Raw genomic sequence first — 25,984 nt, 5'->3', positions numbered from 1 at the left:
GACAAGGGCAGGGACGGAGGCGTCCAGGCACTGCTGCCGGCTGGGGCCCGGCTGGCTGAGCAGCCGCGCTGCAGAGCGGGGCCTGGGGGCACGGTGGGCGAGCCCCTGGGTACGAGCCAGCAGTGAGGCAGCACCGGTGTCTCCATCGCTTTACGCCGCCCGTGGGTGGGAAGAACGAGAGGGAACCCCGCCGGGCGCTGCCGCTGCCTGTCGGTGGAAGCTCAGGGCGCCGGTCGGCCCTGCCTCGCTGGCAGCCTGGCTCCTTGGAGTTGTACCACCAAGGCCACCGCTCACCGGAGGGGCCCAGCCCCACGAGTGGGGCTGTCACGGGTGTACGGGAAGAGCCTGCGCTAGCCCCCTGCCCTGGCAGAGCTCCTGCATGAGAGACGGCCCTGCGCCCCCGCCCCCAAAGCTCTCAGCTCTGCCTCTGAGGTCTCGGGGGAGAAAGGCGCCAGCCCCTGCCGCACTAGAGGACAAAGCAGGCCCGGGGACCCCCTGCAGGCAGGGCCGAGCTGGGCACCACGACCCTGTCCCATCTCCCTCTGGCCTTCCCAGGCCCCCCATGCAGATGAGAGACCCCACAGCTGTCGGGGGGCTGGGGCAGAGCGGGGGCACCCTTCCGCCCTGCCTGCCCTGTGCGGGAGCAGGAGCAAACCAGGGGAAGCCAGGGGCATTGCTGGGCCGGCGGCAGGCAGAGGGGAAGGTGGCATGCAGAGAGCCTCGGGGCACAGCTCGGGCGCCGTCCTTGGGCGGGGTGACATCCCTTAGCACCACCGCGCTGGTGGGAGCGCCAGCCCGCAGCCAGGGTTAAGTGCGCTCTGGGGCCAGCGGCTGAGCGCTCGCTGCGGGGCCGGAGCACAGGGCGGCCCCCGCCTGAGAAGAGCACAGGAGGCGCAGGTGAGAAGGGTTCCAGTCTGTATTCTGCGCCGAGGGACCCCGCCGAGCCAGGCCGGCGCACGAGTGCTGCTCCTGAGCGGCCCCGCTCACTGCCCCCGGCTCTCCAGCAGCTCTAGCACCTCCGCCACACTCTGCTGGGCCTCCGCCAGGAACCCGGCGACCCTGCCCTGCATCTGGGCAGAGAAGGGACTCGGTGCCCATCGGAAGGGCTGCGGAGCGATTTCCTCTTCCCGCCCAGAATGGGGGCCCATCGCAGCTACCCCCAGGCCCCGACCCCACAGGGCCCGGTCAGGTGGGGATGTGGCACCAGGGGGGCTCCACCTGCAGGCCAGCGCCCTCCCCTGGCAGGCTGCCCCAGCAGGGGCTGGGGGGGCGGCGAAGACGCAGCAAGGGGCAGGGAAGCAGTGGCCAGCCAGCACTGGCGAGGCGTGTGAATTACCGCCCGGAAGCCCGCTGCCCAGCATGGCTCCCAAGGCTGAGGGACACACTCTCTGTGTGCCACCCCCAAGCCCCTTCCCCCTTGGCACAACAAGCTACTCTGGGGGGGTCTCTTACCCCCACCCCCCAGCAGGAGCACCAGGCGGGCCAGGGGCAGGCGAGCAGTACTGGGGACAAGAGCTGGCCTCTGCCTACGTCCCAGCTCTTCCCCGGCTGCTGGAAGGACTCCGGCACTCTGCCAGCCAGGCACGAGGTCAGGCAGCCCCTGGGGCCGGGGCCGGGGCCGGGGCCGGGGCTGTGTGCTGGGGGGACAGGGCTGAACTGGGCACAGCGTACAATTCCAGCCTACGGTGCCAGCCCTAAACACAGCCAGGGCCTGACACCTCTCTCCCGCCACGCTGCCAGCCAGGTTCAGACACGTTGCACCGCCCTAGGACCACGGGCGTGGCTGGAGGGGCGACCTACCTCCTGCCTGAAGGCTTCATCCGTCACTTCTTTCAGGTTGGTCACCACATTGAAATAGGCCCCAAACACGCCCACTTCCAGCGCCTTCACTGCCACCTGCGCGCAAGCGTTACAGGACCATGCGAGGTGCTACCCACGCTGCTGCATGCACCAGGCTGCCCCTTCCCTGCTGCAAACGGGCATGGCTCAGCCAACCTCAGGGCCCAAGGCTGATTCACCCCAGAAGGATTGGGCCCAGGAAGGGGATCATGTCCAGGTACTGATACTCGGACCAACCTGCCAAACCTTCCAGGAGGTGGCACTTTCAGAGGGAGGGAAGGTCATTGTCCCCTCTGGCAGGTGGGGAAACTGAGACACAGAGCATTGAGGACGAGATTTTCCAACGCTGCTGCTGGCTTTGGCATTCACAACCTGCCCACAGTGCAGGTGGCCAGCTTGGAGCAGGCTGGCTGCAGTGACTTGCCCAAACTCACACCGGGAGTGGCAGGCAGCTGCCACCCCCGGTTCAGGTACAAGACCATGGGGGACATGGGAGAGACACTGGGCCACTGCTCTTCCAGGGCTGGCCAGAAAGTTACAGGCACCACCGGCACTTTCCTACCCATGGGGCAGCAGTGCGGAAGGTGCAGTGGCCAGGGCCCTTGCAGACCTGGGCTCTCTTCCTTGCTCAGCCACAGACCTCATGGGCGGGTCCCTTGGTCGCTGTAGACGGGAGCGCCCCACCCGCCCCCCCAGTGCTGTGGCAATAATGCCTCTGGGGGATGGGAGGGTGGCTGTGGTCAGAGCTCAGGCAGCCCAGCGAGCAGCATTGGACAAGTACCAACGATCTATGGATCTTTTCCTTCCTAACGACCAGCAGGAGACTCCACACCGGTCCCCCCGGTGCTGCTCAGGGGCAGATTTCTGCCCTTCTGTGCTCCCATGGAGCCAGTCTGCCCCGGGGCTGCGAAAGCCTCAGTGCCGCTGCCAGTACCTGGAGATCCGACTTGCAAGCGAGGTTCCCGTACTGCGCCATCTCTCTCAGCAAGGGCCACAAGGCGTTCACTCGCTCTGCCAGGGAGAAGGGGACACCAACCGCCTTCTTCAGCCCCTGCTGCATTGCCACCCTGCGCCTGCAGAAGGCAAGCCAGTCTGTCAGGTGGACCGCCACGGGCAGGCCAGGAGAGCACCATGCACAAGGACGCAAGCAGCGCGCAGCCCTCCTGCAAACACATCGGGGCAGGTGCTATTCGCCCACCCGCCAGGGATGAGTTAACAAAGGCTTTTCCACAGCTCCTGGGGCACCCCAACGTAACCAGAACGCTGAACACCAGCCAAATGCCCCCCAGACACCCTCTCTTCTGAGCAAGTCTCAGCCGGCTGCTCCCAGAGGAAGCGTGAGGAGAACCATGTTAGCTATCTCTCTCTCCCACACCCCCATGGGGGGCCCAGCCATTGACTGCAGCAGGTCAAGGTCAGGCCCTTTGGGTTTCAGCTCCTCCCAGCAGCACCGGGGCTGCCCCAGGAACAGAACACCCACAACTGTGCTCCAGCACTTCCCACAATACAAACTCTTCTCTCTCCTCGGCCGTGTCCTTCGGCAGCTTCACTGCGTCCTGCGGAGAAACAAACACGAGCGTCAGGTGGCAGGTGCTGGAGCCGGAAGGGTTGTGCCAGGTCACACGCAGCTCCTTGGGCCTTCCCCGCCCTAGTGCCCCAGCCCCGCATGGGCTGCCTGCGCCCGGGGCTGTTTCCAGCAGAGCTGCGTGTTTGTGTCAGGCGCTGGCTGCGGTGACGTGCCAGACGCCTGCCACTGAGGACACTGCTCCATGGTGCACTAGAAAGGTGCCTGGCTGTTGCCCTTAGTCGCATCCAGGCTGGAGCAGACCCTCAGTGCTGCAGTGACAGAACTGCCCCCCCAGTGCCTCCTTCTCCCTGTGATTCTGCTCAGCCCAGTGCTGGAGGGAATCCGCCCCCTCGGCATGTGAGGACGTCCCTCGGGTGCCCCTTTGCAGTCGCTTTGCTGTGACTCCCTGCCGGAAGGCCCGTGAGGCTGGCCGGCACGGTGTGATGTGCAGCGGAGCCAGAGTGCAAATCCCAGGGGCAGGGCCCCAGGCTGCGGCTCTGCGAGGGCCCAGTTCACACGCAGAGCCGTGCTTCCTTTGCCCCCTCCCGACACCCGCCACCTTCCCTTTCGGCTGGTTTGCGCACGCTGGGCTCTGTCCCACCGCAGCGCCTGGCACGCCCTGTGCTTGTCTGTGCAGGTGCCTTTTGCTGGCCCCTCTCCCAGCAGCCTGGCACATGCGGCTGAGCTCTCAGCGCACACAAGGCGGCTAAGTGGCAAGAGATTTGGGGACCCGCCCATCACGTGCCTGGCCCGACTGGACTGTCTTCTCATTTGGCTTCGGGCCTGTTCTTGGATATAAGCCCCTGTCGTGAGCCCTGGCTTCTCGTGCTCCTTGAGCTCAGCGTTCAGGGCCAGGGTGTCAGCTAGCTGAACAGGCCCAGGCTGGCTGACCACGATGGCGCTGCAGGGATTCCCACTAGTTGAGGGTCTGGGTACTCGACCCGTCAGCACGTCTGTGCCCGAGACGCAGGCAAGCTCAGCCCTCCAGCTAACTAAGCAGGAATCCACCACAGGCAGTGCTCAAGTCGGCCCAAGCATGCAGAGTCCCAGCACGCCTGAGCTTTCCATGGAGCCCCAGATACGGGCGGCGGCAGGACACCAAGAGCAGGCTGGAGTGCAGAGGGGCAGTGCTTACAAACCTCACTCACCAGGTAACTGCTGAAAGCCAGGGAGTCGGCGTCCACCGTGGCCATCAGCTCGTCCATGGCCTGGTGGAACGGGGGGATCAACTTCCTCATGACCGAATCCAGCGCCTCGAACTTTCGCTTCCCATGGGACATCAGTCCCACCATGCAGCCCAGCGCTGCCCCCTGCAAGGAGACACGGCGGCAGCTCCAGCACAGGCCCTGCTGACACTAAGCCCTGCTGGTGGCCCTGACCCCGGCACAGTGCAGTATGGCACGGCACGGCACGGCACGACTCAGCTGGCCAAGCACCCCAGAAAGGCTCTTTGCTGAGCTGCACATAATGAGAAAGCAATACCCGGGCGCCACACGGCCAGCAGGGCGGCGCTGCTGGCAGGGAGCCGACGGCACCGGGCGCTACACGGCCGGCGCTGCTGGCAGGGAGCCCACAGCATTCGACTCAAGGTGGGTGCGCAGTTACCCAGTGCGGGCTCCGCCTGCCTCAAAGGCCTCACCCCACTATAATCACCAGAGCCAAGGGTGAACTTACCAGTGCAGCCACAGCCGCAGCCACCGCTCCTCCCCCAGGAGTTGCTGAGCGGGCACCAACAGCGCGCACGAATGCACAGAGGGGCTGGCACACCAGGTCCCTGTCTGCCTGGCCACGCTGCACCAGGTACCTGCCAATGCAAAGGGGGTGACCTCAGCCCCAGCCAGCTCCAGGCCACGCTCCCTGGCAGCCCCCAGCATACTCCAACCCCTCTTCCAGCGGCTCCCCAGTGGTTCCCAGACTAGAACCTAGGCCTGGTCCCTGTGTGGCCCAGCCCAGCGAGGAGGCACAAGGGATTCACTGGGAGCTGCATCAGCAGAGAGGAACTCAAGCCCAGTTTGGGACACGGAAACCAGCAGCAGCCTTCCCCCGAGGAGAGCAGTGGGGGCCAGGCCTGCCTGGGAGCCCCTAGCGGGGACACTCTTGGTGCGGGGGCTGCTCCTGTCTCCTGCAGAGTGAGACTCACAGCCCAGAGACGTAGCACAGCTGGCAGGCACGAGAGAAGCCACTTTCGGGGGCCCAGAGGGGACTAGGACACGGCCACTGGCCAGGGCACCCTCCCTTAGCCCCAGGGGAATGAGCAGGCTGCCCCTCTCAGCACAGAGCCACCCATGGGCTCCACCCGCAGGGGCCAGTCAGGGCGGGTGCGTGGCCAGCAGGCAGGTGGAAGGGAGGGGCAGGGCACAGCCACGTGAAGGGGTCTCTCTGTGAGCGTGTGTGCAGAGAACACATCCCTGCAGCCTGACACCCTGGGCAGGGCACTAGTTACTGCTCTGTCCCCACAGGGCTGGAGAAAAGCTGAGCCTCGCAAGGGCTCTGCTGCAGAGCAGCCCCCGGCCTCTGCCCAGCTCCTGGACAGGCTGCACACCTTGCCTCTCGCAACCTGCCACAGGAGCCAGGGACTCCGCCGGGAGCTTTGCTCTGGGGAATGGCGTCATGCCGAAGGTGCGAGACACTGTGGGGCTGGGATGCAGTAAACAACCCCGCAGGAGTGTCTGCAGCGCCAAGGCAGGTGTGAGTGCAGTGAGGGAAGGCAGCCATGCTGGCTAGACAGGGTAAGGCTGTGGCACAGTAAGCCAAGAATGCTGATTACTAAGCAACAACTGGGAGCCCCTGGTGGCGCTCTCTGAAACCAGCACTTCACTGGCCAGTACTGGGCAGAAGCACGAATTTCTGACATTTTGAAAAAAGTTCCGAAGGGGCACAAAAAAACAAAAACTGACGTTTCCAGGGAGAGCAGAATTCTGAAAAAGTTTTGATGTGGGCCCATTGCAAAATTTCATTTCATCCGTGCCAGATCATTTTGATAAGGTAAAACTGTGTCATTCTGTCAGTGACCAATTTTGTTTTCGTGTGTGTTATATGTAAACATTTTCAAATATGAAATGTAGTATACATTATGCAAATGTAGTATACATTATGCAAATGTTTAAAGTGAAAACAAAATTAAAGTGCTAAAATTTAGAAAACCTTTTTACTATGGCTGTCAAAAAGTTAAAATGAATTACGATTATCCGCACAATTAAAATTAATGGTGATTAATCGCACGATTAATTGCATGGTTAAACACTAATAGAACGCCATTTATTTAGCTATTTGAGATGTAGAAAACATCCTCCGATATACTGATTTCAATTACAACTTGGAATCCCAAGTGCAATGTGCTCACTTTGTTTTTGATTGCCAATATTTGCAATGTGAAAAACAAAAAATGTTTGTTGTTTTGTTTTGTTTTGTTTTTCAGTTCGCCCACTACAAGTGCTGTAGTGCGTCTCTTCAGGGTGAAAGCTGAACTTCTCAATGTAGGATTATGTAAAAAACCTGCACTCAGCAGTAAAGCAATGTGCAACTCGAGACCCCACACGTCCATTCAGCCTAACTTCTGGTCCGCTCAAACGAACAAGATTGTTTACGTTTGCAGGAGCTAATGCTGCCCATGTCTTCTGTCCTATCACCTGAAAGTGAGAACGGGTGTCTCAATGGCATCGGAGTCGCCTGCATCACAAATGTTTACCAGCCCCAGGAGCTGAAGACTTGTATGTCCCTTCACGCTTCACCCACCACTCCAGAAGACACACGTCCATGCTGACAAGGGGTTCCGCTCGACAGCAATCCAAAGCAATGTGGATTGACGTTAATTTCACCACCTGTGTCCAATGCCACCAGCAAAGGGCAATTTTAAGTTGTTTTTCATCCTTTAATTTCTGCATCAGACTCTTGCCTTTTTAAGACTTCTACAGCATGTCCCACACCTTGTGCCTCAGCTTTTGGAAGGCACTTCAATTCTTAAACTTTGGGTAGCTATATTGATAGGTCTCACACTGGGACCTTCCTTGCATTTTGTCAAATCTGCTTTGGAAAGCTTCTTAAAAAGAATATGTGCTGGATCGTCATTCGAGAGTGCTATAGCGAAGTACATAGCAGGGTGCAAGTAGAGCACAACAGAAGACACACAAGTCTCTCCCAAGGAGTTTGGTTACTAAGTTAGATAATGCATTATTTATTTAATGAGCACCTGGAGCATGGAAGCACGTCCTCTGGAATGGTGGCTGAAGCGCAAAAGTGCATACGAATATTTAGCATATCGGGTATGGAAATACCTTGCAATACCAGCTACAAGCATACCATGAAATGTCTGTTCTCACATTCAGGTGACATTGTAAAGAAAAAAGGCGGCATTATCTCCTGCAAATGTAAACAAACGTGTTTCTCTTTGTGATTGGCGGAATAAAAAGTAGGTCTGAGTGGACGTGTTGGTGCTGAAGTTTTACATTGTTTTGGTTTTGAGTGCAGTTATGTAACAATCTACATTTGTAAATTGCACTTTCATGATAAAGAGCTTGCACAATAGTACTTGTGGGAGGTAAACTGAAAAATACTATTTATCATGTTTTCAGTATTTGCAACAACAATATAAAGTGAGGCTATAAAGTGAGTATTGTACTCTTTGTATTGCATGTTGTACTGAAAAATGCAGAAAAACATCAAAAATATTTAAATAAATGTCAGTAGGTGATCCATTATTCAGCAGTGTGATTAAAATGATGATTAATCACAATTTAGGTTTAATCACGGTTAAGTTTTCAATTTTATCATGTGAGTTAACTGTGATTCGTTAACAGCCCTACTTTTTACCTTATCAAACTGAAACACTTCAGCATCATTTAAAAATCAAAGTGATTCTTTTTGACTTTTTCCTTTTAAACATGTTGTGGAAAGCGACGTCTCACTGGGCAGCCAGGAGCATTTCAAACCAGGTAGGACCACAAATGAGTTCCCAATGGCATTCCAAGCAGGTTGTGCTACTTTGGGACCTGACAGAGTGCTGGCAAATTGAGTCACCAGCTATTCTCAGAGATTAAATGAGCAGGCACAGACCCCCTGGCCCCCTCAATCAAACAAGGAGAGTGACGAAGAAGACAGACTAGATGTCCATACTCAATAATGCGCTCCTGGGGGTTAAAAGGAGACAAGGAGTCCAGGCCCAGCCGGCTGCCTGCCTGAAAAGGAGGAAGATGCATTCGTCAGAGCAGAGTTGCATAGTAACCTTGCTAACTGCTGGGGAAGAGTCTTCAGCTCCAAGGCTCATCAGCTAGCCAGGAGCTGAAAGCAAGCGACTGCAGGTACGTACGCAGTGAGTAAGGACCAGCTGCTCTTGGGGTTCTTGGGTCAGGAGCACCTTTCTAGAAACCAATGTCAAGGGTTTCAGGGACCAGTAGCAAAGCTAGTAACCTCGGTCACCAAAGGAGCACGGAAAGAGACTGTCCTTGACTTGAGGGATTGTCAGTGTCACAGTGCGAGAGGGGACACAGGCTGGTGTGGCGGAGGGCCCAGCCATACCCCACTTCCAGGCTGCACCCTGGGGAAACCCTCCACATCCTTCCAGAGGCATGAATGTGGCAGCCCAGCTGCTATCGTTTGTGGTTGTGCCCGGGGAAGGCTTCTGAGGATGGCTGTCCAGGGACGCTGGCCTTACCAGCCTGATTTTCTGCTCCTCCTCCAGGATGAAGAGGTTCTCTTTCTGGATGTAGTACTCCGCTGCATCGAGCATGGCCTTCTTTGGGATGAGCCCGACCAGCTGGGAGCCCACCACAGGCAGGCTCAACTCCTGTAAATGAGGGCTCGCATTTAACAGCCCGCTAGCTTTACAGCCCCCCGGCCTGGCCACCTCTACCCCTGCCGGTCCGACTCCAGCAGGCCCCATCCCTTCCCAGGGCTGGGACTCTGTCAGAGACCTCACCTGGCTGCTCCTTCCTGCCACCATTTGGGTCCAGCCGACTGACCCCTTGCTCCCATCTGCAGCACCTAGGCACTGTGCACCTGCCTTCCCCGTCTCCCCCAGTTCTACCTCAGTGGGACCTTCACGTCCCCAGGGGGGCCTGCAGCCGCTGTGCGCCTCCGAGTGCTCCTGGGGTGCTGCCATGGAAGGCCGGGCGGGGAGGGAGGGAGTGGGCTGGCTGGCTCCCTAACACAGGGCTGCACAAACGGGGCGGGGGGGGGAGGCCCATGAAATTTCACAGGGGGATGAGGTACAACAGGCTGCTGGGTCTCAGGCTCCTGCCTCCTGTTAGAAACGTGGAACTATGTCTTTGTTTTGTGTGTGCTCAGGGGTAGGAAGCAGGCGCACGCCCCCACGCTGAGGGGTGGGAAGCGGGTGTACACCCCCACGCTGAGGGGTAGGAAGCTGATGCACGCCCCCATGCTGAGGGGTAGGAAGTGGCCGCACACCCCTCCACTGAGGGGTAGGAAGCGGGTGCACACCCCCATGCCAAGGGGTAGGAAGCGGGCGCACGCCCCCGTGCTGAGGGGTAGGAAGCGGGCACATGCCCCTACGCTGAGGAATAGGAAGCGGGCGCACGCCCCCATGCCGAGGGGTAGGACGCTGACCTACTCCCTTTGGCAGCCTCCTGAGAAGATGGGAGGAGGCAGTGAGAGCAGCAGCTCACCAAAGGAGGCCACCTGGACTCCCTTCCAAAAGGCCGCTGACTGGAGGAAGGGAGTGGGAGGGTACCCCCCACGAGTGACCTCGTCCTTCAGGGAGTCCTTACGCCCGGGCCAGTAGGAGCAGCCGTGCCCCACTGCCAGCCTGGAGGGCGCTCACGAGGCACACAGCCCTGCTCCCTTAAGTGCACTCACTCCCACACGGCCCTCCCATAAGCCCGGCTCTCCAGGCACGGGCCTGAGGACTTTGCCCTGCCCCCCAACCACGGGCCCTTGGACTGTAATTTGACTTCTCTGGAGCAAGCTGGTGACAGCGGCCCCTAACGGGTAACTCACCTGGGCGTCTTTGCAGACCTCCTCGTAGACCGTGTGCAGGGAGGTGACCTCAAAGTCCAGCAGGTTCGTAGAGACCTGGGCAATGTTCTGCTCGGCCAGGTACCAGCCCATACCTTGCACCTTCTTCAGACGCCCGGGCTGCAAGGAACACCGCACGTCAGCCCTAGGAACAAGGCAGAGCCGGGGACTGCGCGCTGCACTGGCAGGTCCCCGGAGCGCAGCTGTAAGGGTTTGGCTTTGCGGAGGACCCAGGAGCAGCACAGTGAAGAGCATGGCCAGAAGGCCCCTGCTGGTCACGGAGCTGCCTCATGGGTAGCGCTGCGGCTTCAGGGAGTGGTTCTGTGTCCCTCCCCAGCTCTCCGCCGGCTTTTGTTCTGCACAGAACCTGAGGGCGCAGCACAGAAGTGGCAGAACTCTGCTGCGAGGAACGTACACGCTGATGGCTGGGCACAGCCGGGAAATCGCCCTGGCAGGAGTCAGATGCCCAGGGTCAGTGGTTCCCTGTTAGGGATGCTCTGCCCAGCCCAGGCTGCCAATGCAGCACACGGCGGTGCGTGCCTGCCGGTCATGCTAACACAGGCTCAGGGCACGTCCACCTGCACATGGTGGGTGTGCAGCACAAAGACAGGCCAGGGCTGAAGCGGCAGCAACACAGACAGGACCAGCCCACGTGGGCCCTGGCCGTGCATTGGAGTGTGCAGTCCACACCCCTCAGCTCCACTGCTATAGACTCACACTACTGAGACCGACACGAGCTTGGGTCTGTCCTCCCAGGCTGCAGCCAGCACCCCTCTGATGGCAGTGCGGCCAAGCCCCTGGCCCAGCTCCAGCAAACAGCTGGTTTGTGCTGGAGGCAGCCTGGCCAGAGAGAGCCGTCAGCCCCCCGCCCCAATAAATCAGCGATCAAACATGCACATCCCGGGTTGTCTGCGGTGCCAGCTTCCCGCTGCTCAGCCCCAGCAACACGCCCCAAGTGCCTTCCGGAGGGTTGCCTCTAGCCGCCTGCCCAGACAGGCCCGTCCTGGGGAGCGCTCAATTCCCACTGCCAGGGAAGGGAGCCCACCCCGAAATCCCACCTGCCGTGAGCTCGACCAGTGCCCCTGCTGCACGCCAGCTGTGACACCACGTGAGAGCCTGACACAGCCTTGCCAGAACGTGCAGCGTGGCTCTGGGGGAAGTCAGGGGTAGCTTCCCTTCTCGCTCTAATACAGCGCCTGGCTTGGGGCCAGCCCTGGGGGCTCAGCTGATGCACCTGGAACCTGGGGTACTGCCACATACAGGGTCTGCTAAGACAGAACAGGTGCCATCTGACGGGCCCGTGAGCACACACCCTGGGAGCCCAGGCGCGGCCTAGCCAGAGAGCAGCACCTGGTGCCAGCAATGGCCAGGAGCGAAGGAAGCGACTCACCTTCTTTGGTGCCTCAGAAGCTCTGCACCTCCAACACACCAGTGTCGTAGGCCACTGGCTGCCTTTACTCAGCAACTCCGCGGGAAGGAGCCAAACTCCCCCGCCCGCAGTGCCAGTGCCCCGGTGCATGGGCACGGCTGTGGGACAGCAGAGCTGGCCGAGCCCCATTGGTTACTGTGTAGTGACCAGTGAACACCCACTTGGCAGACAGCACACCCAGCCAGCTCTAACCTGGCGCACTGTGGACTGAGGTGGGGGTGGGAGGGGAGTTGATTGGTTTATTTCCGAGCCAAGGCTCCGGACGGCCGGGGCCTCTCCCGGGGCGCCTGGGTCCTGCGCAGAGGGAGCGTCGGGGTTTACCTGGCCCTTGGCGCGGCCCTGCTCCCGGATGTTGAGAGCGATGCGGTGCGCCAGCTCCTTGGTGCACAGGAGGTTGATGTTGTAGGCAATGAGGAATGTGCGTGCACCAGTGACCGTGGCTCCCCATCTTGGAATAAAGGACGCAGGGCCGAAATCAGGAGCCCACTCAGCCTTGGTGAGCTTCAAAGAAAGCAAACGGAAAGAGCTAAATCCAGTGAGAGAAACTCCTCGGTGTCCGTGGGCTCGCCCGGCACACCAGAGAGCTGGTTGCCAGAGCAGGTTCCAACACCAGCTGCCGCTGCTCGTGCTCCACAGCAGCTCAGTGCGGGTCAGGCCGGTGCAAGGCTGCAGCACCACCCGAGGAGGAGGGCACCAGCCGGGGGGCACAGCCTGAGTGCCGACATCCTGTGGCTGCGTGAGTTGCTGGGTGGGGGGCGGTCAGGCCCAGACCCTGGGCGATGAACGGGCACCTCTGCAGGGGTGTCACAGCACAGAGACGAGCCCTTGCTCACACCCTGGAGAATGTGTCCTGGGTGAGGGCCCAGCCTGGCTCCTGACTTCACTGGGTATAGGATCGGGCCCCTCCTGGGCTCCCCTCCCCTCAGCAGGGGGCAGAGCCCTGAGGGGAGAGATCTGTGCAACCAGAGGTTGCTGGGTGCACGTGTGACCCGAGGCGCTGAGCTCACCGACGGGGAGGGAGCCAGCTCTGCTCTCAGACGCGGCTGAGGGCTTTTAGCTCATGCTGTAACTCACTGGCCTTCTGTGCCTAAGGTCACAGGTTCACTCCCTCCTGCTGACGACCCAAGTCCCTCAGCCTCACACACACGTCACTGAAAATTTCCAGGCAGGGGGCCCAGGACATTTAGCCAATTTGCAGGGAAAAACCAAACAAATCCATAAGAAAAGAAGGATAAGCCCGGCCACCCCGCGTGAGACCCATCGTCCCCCTAGTCCAGTGTTTCTCTGCCAGGGGTGCGAGTGCCCTGGGGGACACTGCAGTCCTCCAGAGGTACATCAGCTCATCTAGCTCTCTGCCTAGCACTGGACAGGGAAAGATGGAAGGAAATAGTGAGAGAGGTCAGACACCAACGGGCGCTGAGCCCATGGTTATTGATGATGATGATGATGATAACAGGCTATGTAACAAACCCTCACAAAGTCACAGGGAGGTCGCCGTGCCAGCTCTGGCCACATTTTACACTGGAGACACCGTCACCAGACCTAACCGCATCAGTCACACGATCAGGGCTCATATTCCTGCACCTCCACGGATGCAGTATGTGCCATCATGTGCCAGCAATGCCCCTCTGCTGTGTACATTGGACAAACTGGACAGGCCCTTCACCAAAGGATGGATGGGCACAAATCAGATGCTAGCAATCTGAATGCACAGAACCTGTCAAGGAGCCTTCCAATTTAGCAGGACACAGCCCCCAACACCTCCTGGGGCGCAGTCTAAATCAAGGAGATTTTAACACCGGATGACAAAGGGAGCCATCTGAATTGCAATTTCGTTTCTGGTTTGATACCTGTCACTTTCAGCTCACCAAAGATCGCCGATATCTCACACGTCACAGGACAATTTCCCCAACTCTGACATTCACAGTGACCCCAGCCATCCCCCTTTACCTAGCAGGCACTTGCAGAGGGATTTTTCTCCTCCCGTCCCCGCCACACCCCACCCACCCGGGTCCTTTTGTCCTCCCTCTCTGCTTTTCTTTTCTTCCCTCTTCTACCTTCTTCTTTAAATTCTCTCCCTCTCTGTTATCAGGCTTCTCCAGATCTCAAGAAGTGGGTCTGTCCAGCGAAAGCGCCTCTGCCTTATGCTGACAGGTAAGTACAGTATTGCTATTGCACTTCACATGTGTGATAACACGACGGTAGAAAGTCAGCACGTTTTCAGGAGCGGCCTGCTATCGTGCCCTGGCACGTGCTGTAAGTAAGGCGTGTTGAAGTGAGGTGCAACTTGGTGGTATGCAAAACAAATCTGACTCCTGCAAAGGGCCCAGTATCGGAAGAGGTTGACTGGCCCTTGTTTCAAGGCCTCAGCCCACCTGCCGGTGCACATACCCTTAGGGGTGTGCAAGACACGCTCGGGGCACTTCATTGCACAGAGGCTGAGAAACACTGAGCCACCCTGTGGCTCTCGGCCTTTCCCAGTGACTTGGCCCTTCCCGAAGTCTCTGTCTTGTGCACCCCAAGCTACACCTCCCTTAAAAACCACCTGTTCCAAGTCCGACCTAGACATACGCGCGCGGCCCACTCACTAGCACTGCCAACACTCACATTAGTCGCCGGCGCTTACGTGTCCGTGTGCAGCCTATGCAGCGGTACACACGAGTCACCGTCTGTGTGACACGTGAGTGTGGACTGACCTCGCTAGTGCTTGTTGTAGAGCCTGCTGTAAAGCGAGGCAGAAGGCTAGAGGAACTGATGCACCCCCCCCCCCCCCCCCCGCAAAGACAACTGAATAAAACTCAAAATTAAACAAACCCCCCTCCTTCCTGTTGTCAGTTTGGTCAGCGGCAATGGCAACGTTGGCTGCAGAACAGCGCTTGCTCACTGCCCTTGCATCACCCAGGAGTTACTCCAGGTAACTGCGCTGGAGAGAAGCCAGTTACGCCTGTGTGAAACTGAGGTGTCAGAGGGAAGGCTCAGGCCCCAAGCTTGCATCCCCAGTTGGAGAAGCAGCTTAATTCATCTTCAGATGAAGCAGAGGAGAGGCAAGTGCAGGCCTGGGGCATTCTCTTTGCCCCACCAGCCCAATGGCACTCTGACCTGGGGGCGGGCACACCGAGGCTGCACATGAGTGCTACTAAGGGAGCTTGCCCGTCCATTAGCCGTTCTCCACGGGCAGGCGACGCTCCAGCTGGGGCAATGCCCAGGCCGCCTGGGGTGCATGGCTTAGCATCACAAGGCAAACCCTCAGTGCGCAGTGGCCTTGTGGTTCAGCATGGCCCTTCGCTGGCTTCTGGAAAAGGTGAAACCGTTAAAAAAGCTGAAAATGCAGAAGGGCTGAGCAGCGGGGAGCTCCCTTAGCCTCAACCTGACCCAGCCCCACCGCACCCCTGCCGCACAAAGCACAGCCAGCCCGAAGGCACCACTGCGCTCTCCCCTCGCGCCAACGCCAGTGCTGCAGGGAGGTCAAGAGCACCCTGGGAAAGGTCTCCCGCCACCTGTCGGCGTTGAGCCTGGCGCATCGCCCTCACCAAAGGTGCTAGAACTGTCACAAGAAACAAATGACCCTCTTCTGGCTCGAGGACTCACCTGGGGCTTTGGAGAAGCTCTTTCATGGTCCTAAAAGCCAAGCACTGCAGGCTTATCACGCTCACTCACTTTTAAAATGTATCCCAACTTTACAAACTACCCAGCAGCCTGCCATTGCACGGGTCGAGGGCTCAGCTTGGGGAAGGTAGAAGGACAGCTACCCTCATCTGCAAAGCCCATTAGGGGCTTCTGCGTCTTTAAGCACCTAAACACTTGCGAAAATCTGGCCCAAGAAGCCCTGAGACACCTTAACAGCACAAGACAACCTCAGCAGCTTGAGCACCATCTGCTCAGCTGGCCACCTGCAGAAGCTTCCCACCCCACGTGGACAGCTCCACCCTCTCCAAGGACCCTTGTGCAGCACACAGAGGAAGTCACCTGATGGGGGATACAGCCAGCCCTGAAATCATGAGTCAGAGCCCCCCCATGCCCCCACACACACACTCCACAGGCTGAAACCAGGAGACTGCCAATTAAACAGTGACTAAAATCTCAGGGTCATCCTACGTGTCTCAGACCTCGGCCAACACCCAACGGCACAAGCACGTCCCCCAGCTTTGCAAACCAGCAGCAGGAAGGGAACGGTCCCTGGTGCCTGCCATGAGTACCGGGAGCTGAGGCTGTGCAGGCTGCGAGCTGCCCTGGGCTCTCCCCTCTCCCAAGCAATGCGAATGGGCTGCTAGGCTCGACGTCTCCCCCGGACACAAGCGCTGTGCCCGATGTGATGGAGTGGGGGATACCTGTGTGTGTGTGTGTGTGTGGGGCTCACAGAGGGTGTGGGGCTCCTGCTGAGGGTAACCCTAACGACCAGGTAGCACCTTTGTGCTGCAGACAAAGGAGGAGGTGGAGCCTGAGGGGTTTGAACTGGAACTGGGAGTTGGAAGCAGTGAGGCTGGGCTGAGGGAGAGGGAGACAAAGAAGGGGGCAAGGCCCCGGCTCTGGGGGCCCCTCGGGGCCTCCTCTCCCCAACATGGATTGAACTGGCTCTCTGCCTGCTGCACTGACTCCTCTGTACAATGCTGTATCCTGTCGGCTAATAAACCTGGTGTTTTCCTGCTGAGTGAGAGACTCTCCTGCCTGCGGACAGGGTGCAGAGCTTGGGGGACCCCAGAACCCCATCACACTGGTGTCAGGAGTGGGATGTTCTGCACCCCGAGGATGGAGCATCCAGCAGTAAGTGACCGGGGCCCTGGAAGAAGTGGGGCCTGCGAGACCCAGGTGTGCTGAAGGGCAGTGAGGTGCAGTTCCCCAAGGCGGAGGGGCCTGCGGCCGAACCCAAGCAACTGCAGTCGTGGTCCTCGAGAGGGGGTGTCACACCTGAGGAGGGGTTACTCCTGGGAATCTGTTGGAGTCGGTCCCAGAAGGTGGAGGGGCCGAGAGCCCAACCCCCAGGAACAAGTGACCCCTGAGGAGGCTGACGCTGAATGAGTTCTTCCCAAGACAGGGTGCTCATGGTCCCTGAGAGCGGGTGTCACACTGAAGAAGGGGTTCCGCTGGGAGTCTGTTGGAGTCGGTCCCAGAGGGCAGAGGGGCCTACGGCCTAACCCCGGGCAGCTTGTGACCCGCAAGAAGCCTGGCACACTAAAGGGATTCTTCCAGGAATCGTGGGGTGCAGAGGGCATCAGCCTGAGAGCCTGCAACCACGCTGAGCAACTCCGCTGTGAAGTGGCAGCACCTGGAAACCGAATCGAGATTAAAGAAGCTGAACAAGGCAGCATGGATGTGCAGTGGCGGAGCTGAGGGCTGGGGAGAATCCTGCAGAGGTGAGCCCGAATCGGGGCAGGGAACCCTGGACTGCATGGAGCTCTGAACCAAGTGGCCTGCCACAGCTCAAGGAGGGAAGGAGCGATTCCAACCCATCATCTACTAGTGGCCAAGACAGACCTGTGAAAAGTTTTCCAGGCCTGGGCCGAGGAAGGTGCCTGTGTGTCTGTGCAGGAAAGCAGCTGATCCACTGGGAATGGCAAGTTGTCTGTGAGAGAAGCTGCTCCACCTTCTGTGTGTGTGTGGAGACCAACCGGGAGGCTGGAACAAAGGAGAAAGTGTCTCCCATTGTCTGTCTGTGTTGAACAGCAGCAGCAGCCTGGGGAGAGAGCAGAGCCTGCGTTTGGAAAAGGTGCCAATGAGGAAACTAGCCCATTGTCTGAGCAAGATTCCCCAGCCTAGGCTGGCTGGAGAAGGATCCACCAGAAAAGAGCATTCCAGGTGTGTCTCTGAATCCAGCCATGGGGGCTGGAGCAGAGGGAATGGCTCTGGGATGGGCAGTGGTATCCCTGCTAAGGACACTGGTCCTTGGTGCAAAAAATGTGCTTCTGCTTCTGGGGAAGTGAATCCTTTGCCTGAGCCTGTGGGGGCTCGAGATGGAGCCAAGATCCCAGAGCTGGATCTGAGGGCAGCTGAAGCCCAGATGGGAAGTGGGCCTACCTCTGTGTCTCTCAGGGGGGATGATGCTTTAACTCGGTCTAATCCAGTCAGTATCATCAGGGAATCCCAGAGACCAGACAATTCTGGTACTTGTTCTTTGCCTGATGCTGAGGTGTTACTGGGAGGGGGTGAGAGGACTCTGTCCTACCAGAGTCATCCTCTCGCCAGGACACAAGAACAGATGGGCAATGGAGTTATGCTAACTGATGAAGATAAAGGAGCTGGTAGCAAAAGGGAGGAAAGGGACCCTAACCTTCTGTCCGGTGGTACTGGCTGTCTGCCTGGAGGGGGATTACGTGGGAATCTGCCTGATGGGCCAGAAGTAATCCTGGGCGTAGGTAAACCCCAGGAGCTGGTTGTGGCTCAAGGGAGCAGTGCCCCTGTGGAGCCAGATAGGGGTGAGTTATTGTTTGGGGAAGCTCTTAAGAAAAAGAATTTCCCTAAAACTTTTCCTGACCCGTCTGTGGGGACTGCAAAAAATGGGAGTGAGGTGAAGGAGAGTGAACAGGAAAGGTGCATGTCTGTAAGAGCCAGAGCAGCCCTTTGCCTGGGGAGAAGTTTGTTTCAGCCCCTGATGGTCAGGACCTGCCTGAGTGTGAAACCACTGGCTGTGCTCTGGAAGGGTCCAGAGCAGGCAGGGTAAAAGTTTCTCAGGAATTGGAAGTTGATGCAAGTAAAGTAAAAACTATCAGGGAATGTGAGCAGCCCTGTGAGAACCAAGTAAAACAGCTGCACAGTCAGTCTCTGTAGGATGCAGGAGAGGGCCAGCAATTCCCCATCTCCAGATGGTGAAAACACTTATATTCTCATACTGGATTCAACTTCTAATTCCATGGGGAGGCAGTAGTTGGAGGTGGAAGGACAAAGCTTTGGGCCTGGTGGGCCAGTGAGGGATAAACAGGGATTCCTTCATGTGGATTCTGCATCTGGGACTCACAAAACAACTCTCAAAAAGCAGTTTGGTTTGCAAATTTCCAGACTGGCAGGGAGGGGGCCGTCTCCCTAAAATCATCAATGGCCCAGCTCTTGTTAAAAGGGAGGGCACAGCCAGAGAGATCAAATTTCCACCCCAGGGGGCAAGGGAGAAAATTAAAACTTAATGGTGCTAAAAAAGGCCTCGGCCATTTATCCCCAAAATACCAGATTCTCAAGAATGTTGCACAAAGGTTGTGGTCTACCAAAGAGCAACGTAAATGTGCAGTTGCAATGGGGTTGTTCTGTTACTCACGCTGACTGCTGTAACCAAGGGGTGCTGCTACCAAAAGCTGTAAAATTGTACCATGCACTAAATGTTTGGAAAGAGCCATTTAACATGATAACATTAATGTAAAAGCATGAATTGTATGTTAAAGAAGTCTATAACTCTAAAATATCACCATTGTTCCCTGTAACTAGTCTGGCAACCTCTCACATGAGAAAAAACATTCCAAACCTATTGTGTGGCACGAAAAGGAAAACTGAGGCACACAACCATTTTGGTGGTCTGGCTAAATGCCAAGGGTGGAAGCATTTGTACCTTCCTTTACTGGACTGTAACTAAATTCCAAACATTGGCCAGAGCAGCTGTATGGGCTGGTGGTCAGACAGGGCAGGGCCCAAACCAAAAAAGAACTATTTAATCTGTTGGTGCTGCAGCATCTGTATGGGCTCTGCCTGCTCAACTTGAGAACGTGGCTAATGAACCAAAAACAAAAGCAGAAAAACCAACCAACCTAAGGGAAGTAAAGGGACTTGCCCGGCTGCATCACATAAAAAGGGCCAATACCAAGCTCCTGAATTGGAGCCTCCCCCAGCAGGATTATGACATGAAGGTGGTGCACATCAAGGGGAGCACTAAGGGTACAGCCGATGCCCGATCACGAGGGGAGGGCCCCGAACTTCCCCAGGTCACTGGCTGAGTGACTCCGCTCAGTTCGGTCTGGAAGGGGGGAGAGATGTGATGGAGTGGGGGATATCTCTGTGTGTGTGTGTGGGGGGGGGGGCTCACAGAGGGTGTGGGGCTCCTGCTGAGGGTAACCCTAACGACCAGGTAGCACCTTTGTACTGCAGACAAAGGAGGAGGTGGAGCCTGAGGGGTTTGAATTGGAACTGGGAGTTGGGAAGCAGTTAGTCTGGGCTGAGGGAGAGAGAGACCAAGGAGGGGGCCAGGCCCCGGCTCTGGGGGCCCCTCGGGGCCTCCTCTCCCCAACATGGATTGGACTGTCTGTCTCTGCCTGCTGCACTGACTCCTCTGTACGATGCTGTGTCCTGTCGGCTAATAAACCTGGTGTTTTCCTGCTGAGTGAGAGACCCTCCTGCCTGCGGACAGGGTGCAGAGCTTGGGGGACCCCAGAACCCCATCACACCGGCTTGTGCGTTTGCAGCACCACGTGGAAACCGCCATTCTGGTGGTGATGTGACACTCTTCCACCAGCCGCCCGTGCCCTCCCCTGCCCTCCCCTCCCCGCCTGGCCCAAGGACAGCCATCCCACCTGGCCCTGCCGCGGTGCGCTGTCAGGAGAGCCCGACGCCAGCTCTCTGGCCCCCGCACGGAGCTGCCACCAAACCCAGCGCACAGGCGCACTTGACGCCCTAGGGGCAGACTGCCCGAGAGGCAGTGAAAGGCCCCGACCCGCCCGGGAGGTTCCTTCACTCAGGGAGCTGCCTCCTTTAGAGCCTGCTGCTCCCGCCCCACGTTCCCAGGCACCAGGCGGGATCTCACCTTTCCCTGGAGGGCTTCGTACTCCCCTGCTCGGATGGCAGCCAGCGATCGCCTGCTCTCCTGCCGTGCCGCTTCGCCGTACAGGTACACTGCGAGGGAAGCGCAGCCCTTCAGCACACGCATGGTGGGGTCAGCGGGGAGAGCCCGGGGGCTCGCCCATCGTGTTCCAATTCCCGCCAGCTCTGACAGCGCCCCACGGCAACGGACACCCCCGGCTGCCCGCTCACACCACACCTGGCGCAAGGGGCGCCCGCAAGGCTGTTAAGCGCCACGGACGTCCTCGGGCGTGAAATGCACAGCCAGGCCTGGGGGTCCCGTGTGCGCTGCAACCAGCTGCTCCTTCAGGAGCTGCCAACCCGCAGGACTGCGATGCAGCCCGCTCTCTCTGCCGCCTGACGGGCCGCGCTCTCATGGGCCTACGCACGTGTTGCTGGTGCGGCCGAGAGGCGCCTGGAATTCAGACAGACAAATCAAAAGGCGGCCGGTGAGTTTGGGAGCCACCAGTCTGGAGGCGCTTCAAGCAACTGGGTTTGTGGCAGGGGCTGAGCAGCTGCCTCCGCTCAGACTCTCCCTCTCGTCTCTTGCCGTGATGGTTTTGAAACCTCAGCCCTTGGTGCTCCCGTGTGGCAGCTCTCTGAGCCCACGCCCCTCTCTTGGGGGCTAAGGCAGCAACCAACGTTTCGGCCTACATTCACTCTGGTAAGGGGAGGCGGACTTGCTTTAATTGTGCCAGGACAGACGGGATGCGCGACTCCATACAGTGTCTGTGAGCACTGGGGAGTGGGTAGGGGTGCTGAGGCGGTCAGAAAAAAGGTGTACACAGAGGGAATCCTCATCCCCGCAGCCCCCACCAACTCACCAGGCACGCCCAGCTCCTCCGCCAACTGCTCCCCAAAGAGGTTGGCACAGCAAATGCACTCTGCCATGGTGACGTTCCTCACTGGGACGAAGGGGCAGACGTCCAGGGCACCCATCCGGGGATGTTCTCCTGGGGAAGCAAAGCGACACTGCAGGGCGATGCGCAGAGGCTGGGGGGCGGAGGGAGGGAAGGGGTGATCCAGAGGAGAGCAGGCCGGGCTTTGCTCATGTCTCAGGAGCAGGCGAACACCCCTCGCGTCAGAGCCGTTGATGTGACAGAGCTGGCTGATTACCACTGGCTTCACTCCCGGCCTGGCTTATTCCAAGTTCACGGCCATCGGAGGGAGACGGCACATCTCTGCTCGCACCGCAGCCTGCACCTGCCTGGGGCGCTTTCCTGTCCTCCTAGGGGCCCTGCGGAGGCTGCGTTCGAAAGGTGACTGCCCCACGCTCGTGCGGCGCTGCGCCGCTGCCAGCTGGCGGAACGCAGGAGCCAAACCCTCTAAGGCCGTGCGGCCAGAGTGGGGGGCGGGAGAGCTGGACCCAGCCAGCTGCCATCTGAGCAGAGCTCCCAGGGGACCCCGCCGGGTTGCTCCCCCACACTGCCCCGCTGCACTCATGGCTGCGCTGATTTGGGCCAAAGCTGCTGCTCTGTCTTGCCTGTGGCAAATGGCCTGTGGCGGAGCCACATGGGCCCTGACAGCCGAGCACGTCGGCGGGCGCTGCGGCTCACTCCCCTGAGTGCCGCCCCCCCGCCCCCCCAGCAGCGCCTTCTCACTCACCTCTGTGTCTGCCCATGTCGATGAGCTGGAAAGCCACGCGGGCTGCCTGCAGAGCCCCCTGCACCACCGCCTCCGGGCTCCCCACAAAGGTGTAGACTGTCCGGTTGGTGGATAGGCCAGCGTCCACGTCCAGCAGCACGCACCCCGGCGTCCGCGAGACAGCCTCGCCGATGGCCTCAATCACCTGCAGCCAGCACAGCAGAGAGGGGCTGCACCTGGCCCCTTACCCTTCCGCCGCGGGCCACCCAGCTGCAGCCTGCTACTGCGGGGCTGTGATGCTCTGGCTCAGGGACTGCCCCACGTAGGTATCACCGCGCCGTGTGCAATGACAGGCTCGCATGGGCTGAAACCCGCCGTGCAACCTAAGCTGGCAGCCGAAGCCGGGGGAGACTCAGGCATCCTGGTTCTGCCCAGGCTCTGGCGGAGATCACAGACTTCCTTCCCCATCACCTGAGGCCTGGCCTCTACTCCAGGCCTCCCCTCCCGTCACTTGTCCCAGTCTCCACTCCACCGCTCTGCCTCTTCCACCTGTGTCCGACCCATCCTGCGCTCCAGTCCCTGCCCCAGCCTGGCTCCTTGGATGCCTCATCCTGCCCCCAGGGCCGGCCCCTGCCCCTCTTCCCAGTCTGCTGGCCCAGCTGGCCCCCAGCTCTCAGCCCGGGGCAGCGTGCTCAGGGCAGAACGATTTGCAGTGGCTGCTGAGGTGACTGACTCGGGCTTTTTAGGGGATGATGAAGATGGCCTCCAGCCGAAGAGCAAGGGCAGGGCCTGGCCAGCCACGTGCCTGCCCCCTCTGTAGAACTGGGCCAAGGAGGCTCCGGGCTGGTCCCCCCAGACCTGGGGAAAGCAGCTTGCTCCAGCCAGCCGTGCTCGGGGGCGGGGATGCCGGAGGGCAAGGCCATGCTCAGCCCCAGCCCGGACAATGCCGGCCCCAAGCCACAGCCGAGAGCGTCTCCTTTGGGCGGCAGAGGTGGCCGGACCAAATGGCTGCCCTGGGTGCCACTGGGCCCTGAGTGCAGGAGCCTCACGCGGTGTTTGAGTGGGAGGCGAGGTTGCCGGGGTTCACGCAAAGGGGCTGTGCTGTAAGCTGCGGGGGCTGCTGCTGCGTGAGAGGCGCTCTCGTCCACGACAGCCGCACACATTAACACTGGCCTGCACGGCCGCGCTCCTGCCAAGCGGCAACCCAGGCAAAGCGGGCAGCAAAGCAAGTCAGGCCTGGCCCTTGTGCGTGCTGCGAGGCTGGCTGCACAGAGGCACCCCCAGCCCTTACCTCTTTGTTCTTGCCCTCAGAAAAGTTGGGGACACACTCCACCAGCTTGGCCATCCTGCTGGTGTCTCCCCCAGGCCTGGTGGCCCAGCACTGCTCGGCTTGCGACAACGACTGCTCGCCCTGGTGCGGCTGGCTGCAGACACAATGAGCTTCCCGGGGCCAACGCCCGGGTTGCTCATTAAACCCTGTGAGCTGCAGCCAAGAGAGGACAAGGTTCTTCATTGCACAAGGGGGGACTTTTGGCAGGAAAGCTCATCTGGCTGCCACCTCCCTGGTCATCCCCATGGGGCTGCTCACATGAGTAGAGGCTACTCCAGTGAGGAAGGGCTCAGGGCCAAAGACACCTGCTGGTCGAGAGCAAACACACGCCTGGTTAAAGGTTCACTAGCCCGGTAAACCGCTACCTGGCCTCTGACTCTGCACTTAGCAATGATTTACAGGTGCAGAATCCGCCCCCCGCTCCCCATCAGAGCCAGAATGCCTTCAGGCCCCCATCACCCGTTTCTGGCTCCACGGGGAACAAGGAAAGGCACTTCCCAAGCCACAGGCTAGCAGAGTGCGCAAGAGGCCACAGCCACACCGCAAGGCTTGGTGCATGTGCTCTGCTCGCCCTGGAACACTTGGGATGTGCGTTTGCCCCCTCCCACCCCCAGTACGGGTACCCCGGTCATGTTCACCAGCCGCCCCCTGCCCCACCACTGCCAGGCTGGTTACACACTCCTGCAGCAAATGCAGAACGCTCCCAAGGCCAAGCCAGGCTGCCCCAGGCAACTGAGGCAGGTGCCCAGAGCATTGTGGGGAAAACCCTTTCGTAGGTATCGTGTGTGACGGGCTGGGGCCAGGAAGCCATTGCAGACTTTGGTGTGTGGGGAGGGCGTAGCTTTAACCAGGAGTCCATTCCAGGGGCCACTTCCACACCTGAAAACTCCTGTGTGTTGTAACAGCGACATTAACAGGCTTCCTCACTCTCATGTAAAGAAAAAAAAAAAACACCCCGTGAAACCCCATCGTAAGAATAGTGCCGATTTCATTTAATGGCTCTACAGTATTTGTACTAAATTGAATCTTTAGCTAAGGCACCACTGCCTTACCTTTCACTGAGCCAGCGAATACCTGCGCCATTAGACAAACCACGCTGATGGGGTAACAAATGAGTGGGTAACTGATTCGAGTGCCTTCATTTTGCACTTACATGGAAGATGTAGCAATTACTGTACTTCCTCCAGCTCTGGCTTGGTAAAACAAAGGAGGCCAAGTAATGACCCACAGTTTAAAAACTACTTACCTGTGAGGACAGGAAACCAAACCAGCCAAAAGCGAAGTCCCAGATTTCTAGTGAATCAATAGGCAACACTCAAAGAAAAAAGCAAGCTCCAAAGTTGGCCGGTCCAGTTATCCACTGCTTTCTCACAAGCCTGGACCTGACCGTTGAAAAGAAGCCGCTCCATCGTTTACTTACACTGTGGATGATGGCCGCATCCATCCATAGCAAACCACGCTGCGTCAGCCAAGCCTTGGCCTGGGCAGAGTGACGTGCACTGAATGGTTTATGCAAACGGTGCTGAATGAACACCCTGCTTGGAAGAAGGGGCCTATGTGTTGCTTTCGACTTTGAGAGTATAACCATCATCACCCGGACATTCATGGAAGACACCCATGTTAGCGCAGCTCTGCCCCCTGCTGACATGTTAACGAGCGCGTGAACAGGAGCCAAGCTTGCTCACCAGGTGCAGGAGCCCGGCGGGGAGACAGTGCAGAACATTCAGCTGTACAACCGCTGGCTGCTTAGGGCAGCATTTGCTTGTAGCTGCCCAGGTAAAAGACCAGCAGCTCCCTACAGGTGTTCTGGGAAAAATCCTGGAATTAAAAAGTGCAACTGCCGTGCTGCTGAGGACTCAGCATGCGCGTGTAACAGTCTGCTGGGCCCTACCTGGGAACTGACCCAAAGCCCACTGTAGTCAAAGGCCGGCCTCTCCCTGACAAGTGGGACAAGGCAGGACAATAGCTGCCAACCCCAGGGTACGGCCAGGCCCCCCGAAGTCGGAGTGTTGGAAAAAGGGGGGGTGTCCAGTGCTGTTTGAGAGTGTGTGCAGCATGACAGCCCAGGCTAGTTTCTTGCCAGCATGAAAAGGGCCCAGGTGGCCAGGCCTTAGCTCTGCTGCTCTGGCAGTGAAGCCCTGGAACAGCCAAAGCTGGGCAAACTTGCACACGCCTGGGGAGCAGCCCTGTGTCTGCTCCGCCCAGCCTTTGTAACACAGCAACTGGGAGGAGGAGGAGGGCAGATCACGACGAACTCTGCAGCAATCAGCTCCTGAATGTCCTTCCCACCCACGGCTCGCTGAACCTGCCTGTCCCCAAGACTCGGGGCATCAGGTGCTCCAGCCTTCAGGTCCCTCCACCCCATGGGGTGATAATGAGCACTGGGCACAGGTAAGTGTACTCCTTACCGATGGCCACGCTGCCTGCATCGGGCAGCACGGCCCAGCCCAGACCGGCCTGGCCCATGGCCATGAGGACCTGCGCTGCCCCCCCCCACCAGCCAGGGACTGAGCTCGGG

General features: G+C 58.9%; 1 protein-coding gene across 3 annotated transcripts; it reads right to left on the bottom strand.

Annotated features, from left to right (window-relative positions):
- Nucleotides 1-872: 872 nt before the first annotated feature.
- On the bottom strand, nt 873-23,942 carry FTCD (formimidoyltransferase cyclodeaminase). Of its 3 annotated transcripts, XM_075001320.1 has the most exons (14): nt 23,428-23,915; nt 22,158-22,341; nt 21,377-21,505; nt 20,518-20,606; nt 12,126-12,305; nt 10,358-10,495; nt 9,057-9,188; nt 8,519-8,580; nt 5,081-5,210; nt 4,555-4,716; nt 3,352-3,395; nt 2,774-2,912; nt 1,801-1,896; nt 873-1,070 (listed from the first exon to the last, which is right to left on the bottom strand). In XM_075001320.1, exons 1-14 carry the CDS (start codon nt 23,647-23,649, stop codon nt 984-986), a joined length of 1,794 nt encoding a protein of 597 aa, XP_074857421.1. In that variant the 5' UTR covers nt 23,650-23,915; the 3' UTR covers nt 873-983. The 3 variants fall into 3 exon arrangements, 2 of the variants coding, with proteins under 2 accessions (XP_074857421.1, XP_074857422.1); XR_012646407.1 differs by lacking the exon at nt 873-1,070 and having other exon boundaries at nt 3,320-3,395; nt 23,428-23,942; XM_075001321.1 differs by lacking the exons at nt 21,377-21,505; nt 22,158-22,341; nt 23,428-23,915 and adding an exon at nt 20,752-20,944 and having other exon boundaries at nt 876-1,070.
- Nucleotides 23,943-25,984: the final 2,042 nt, after the last annotated feature.

The sequence above is a fragment of the Carettochelys insculpta genome, chromosome 8 (genome assembly GCF_033958435.1).
Source record: "Carettochelys insculpta isolate YL-2023 chromosome 8, ASM3395843v1, whole genome shotgun sequence".
Taxonomy (NCBI): Eukaryota; Metazoa; Chordata; order Testudines; family Carettochelyidae; genus Carettochelys; species Carettochelys insculpta.
This window is presented reverse-complemented; position numbering and strand designations above follow the sequence as displayed.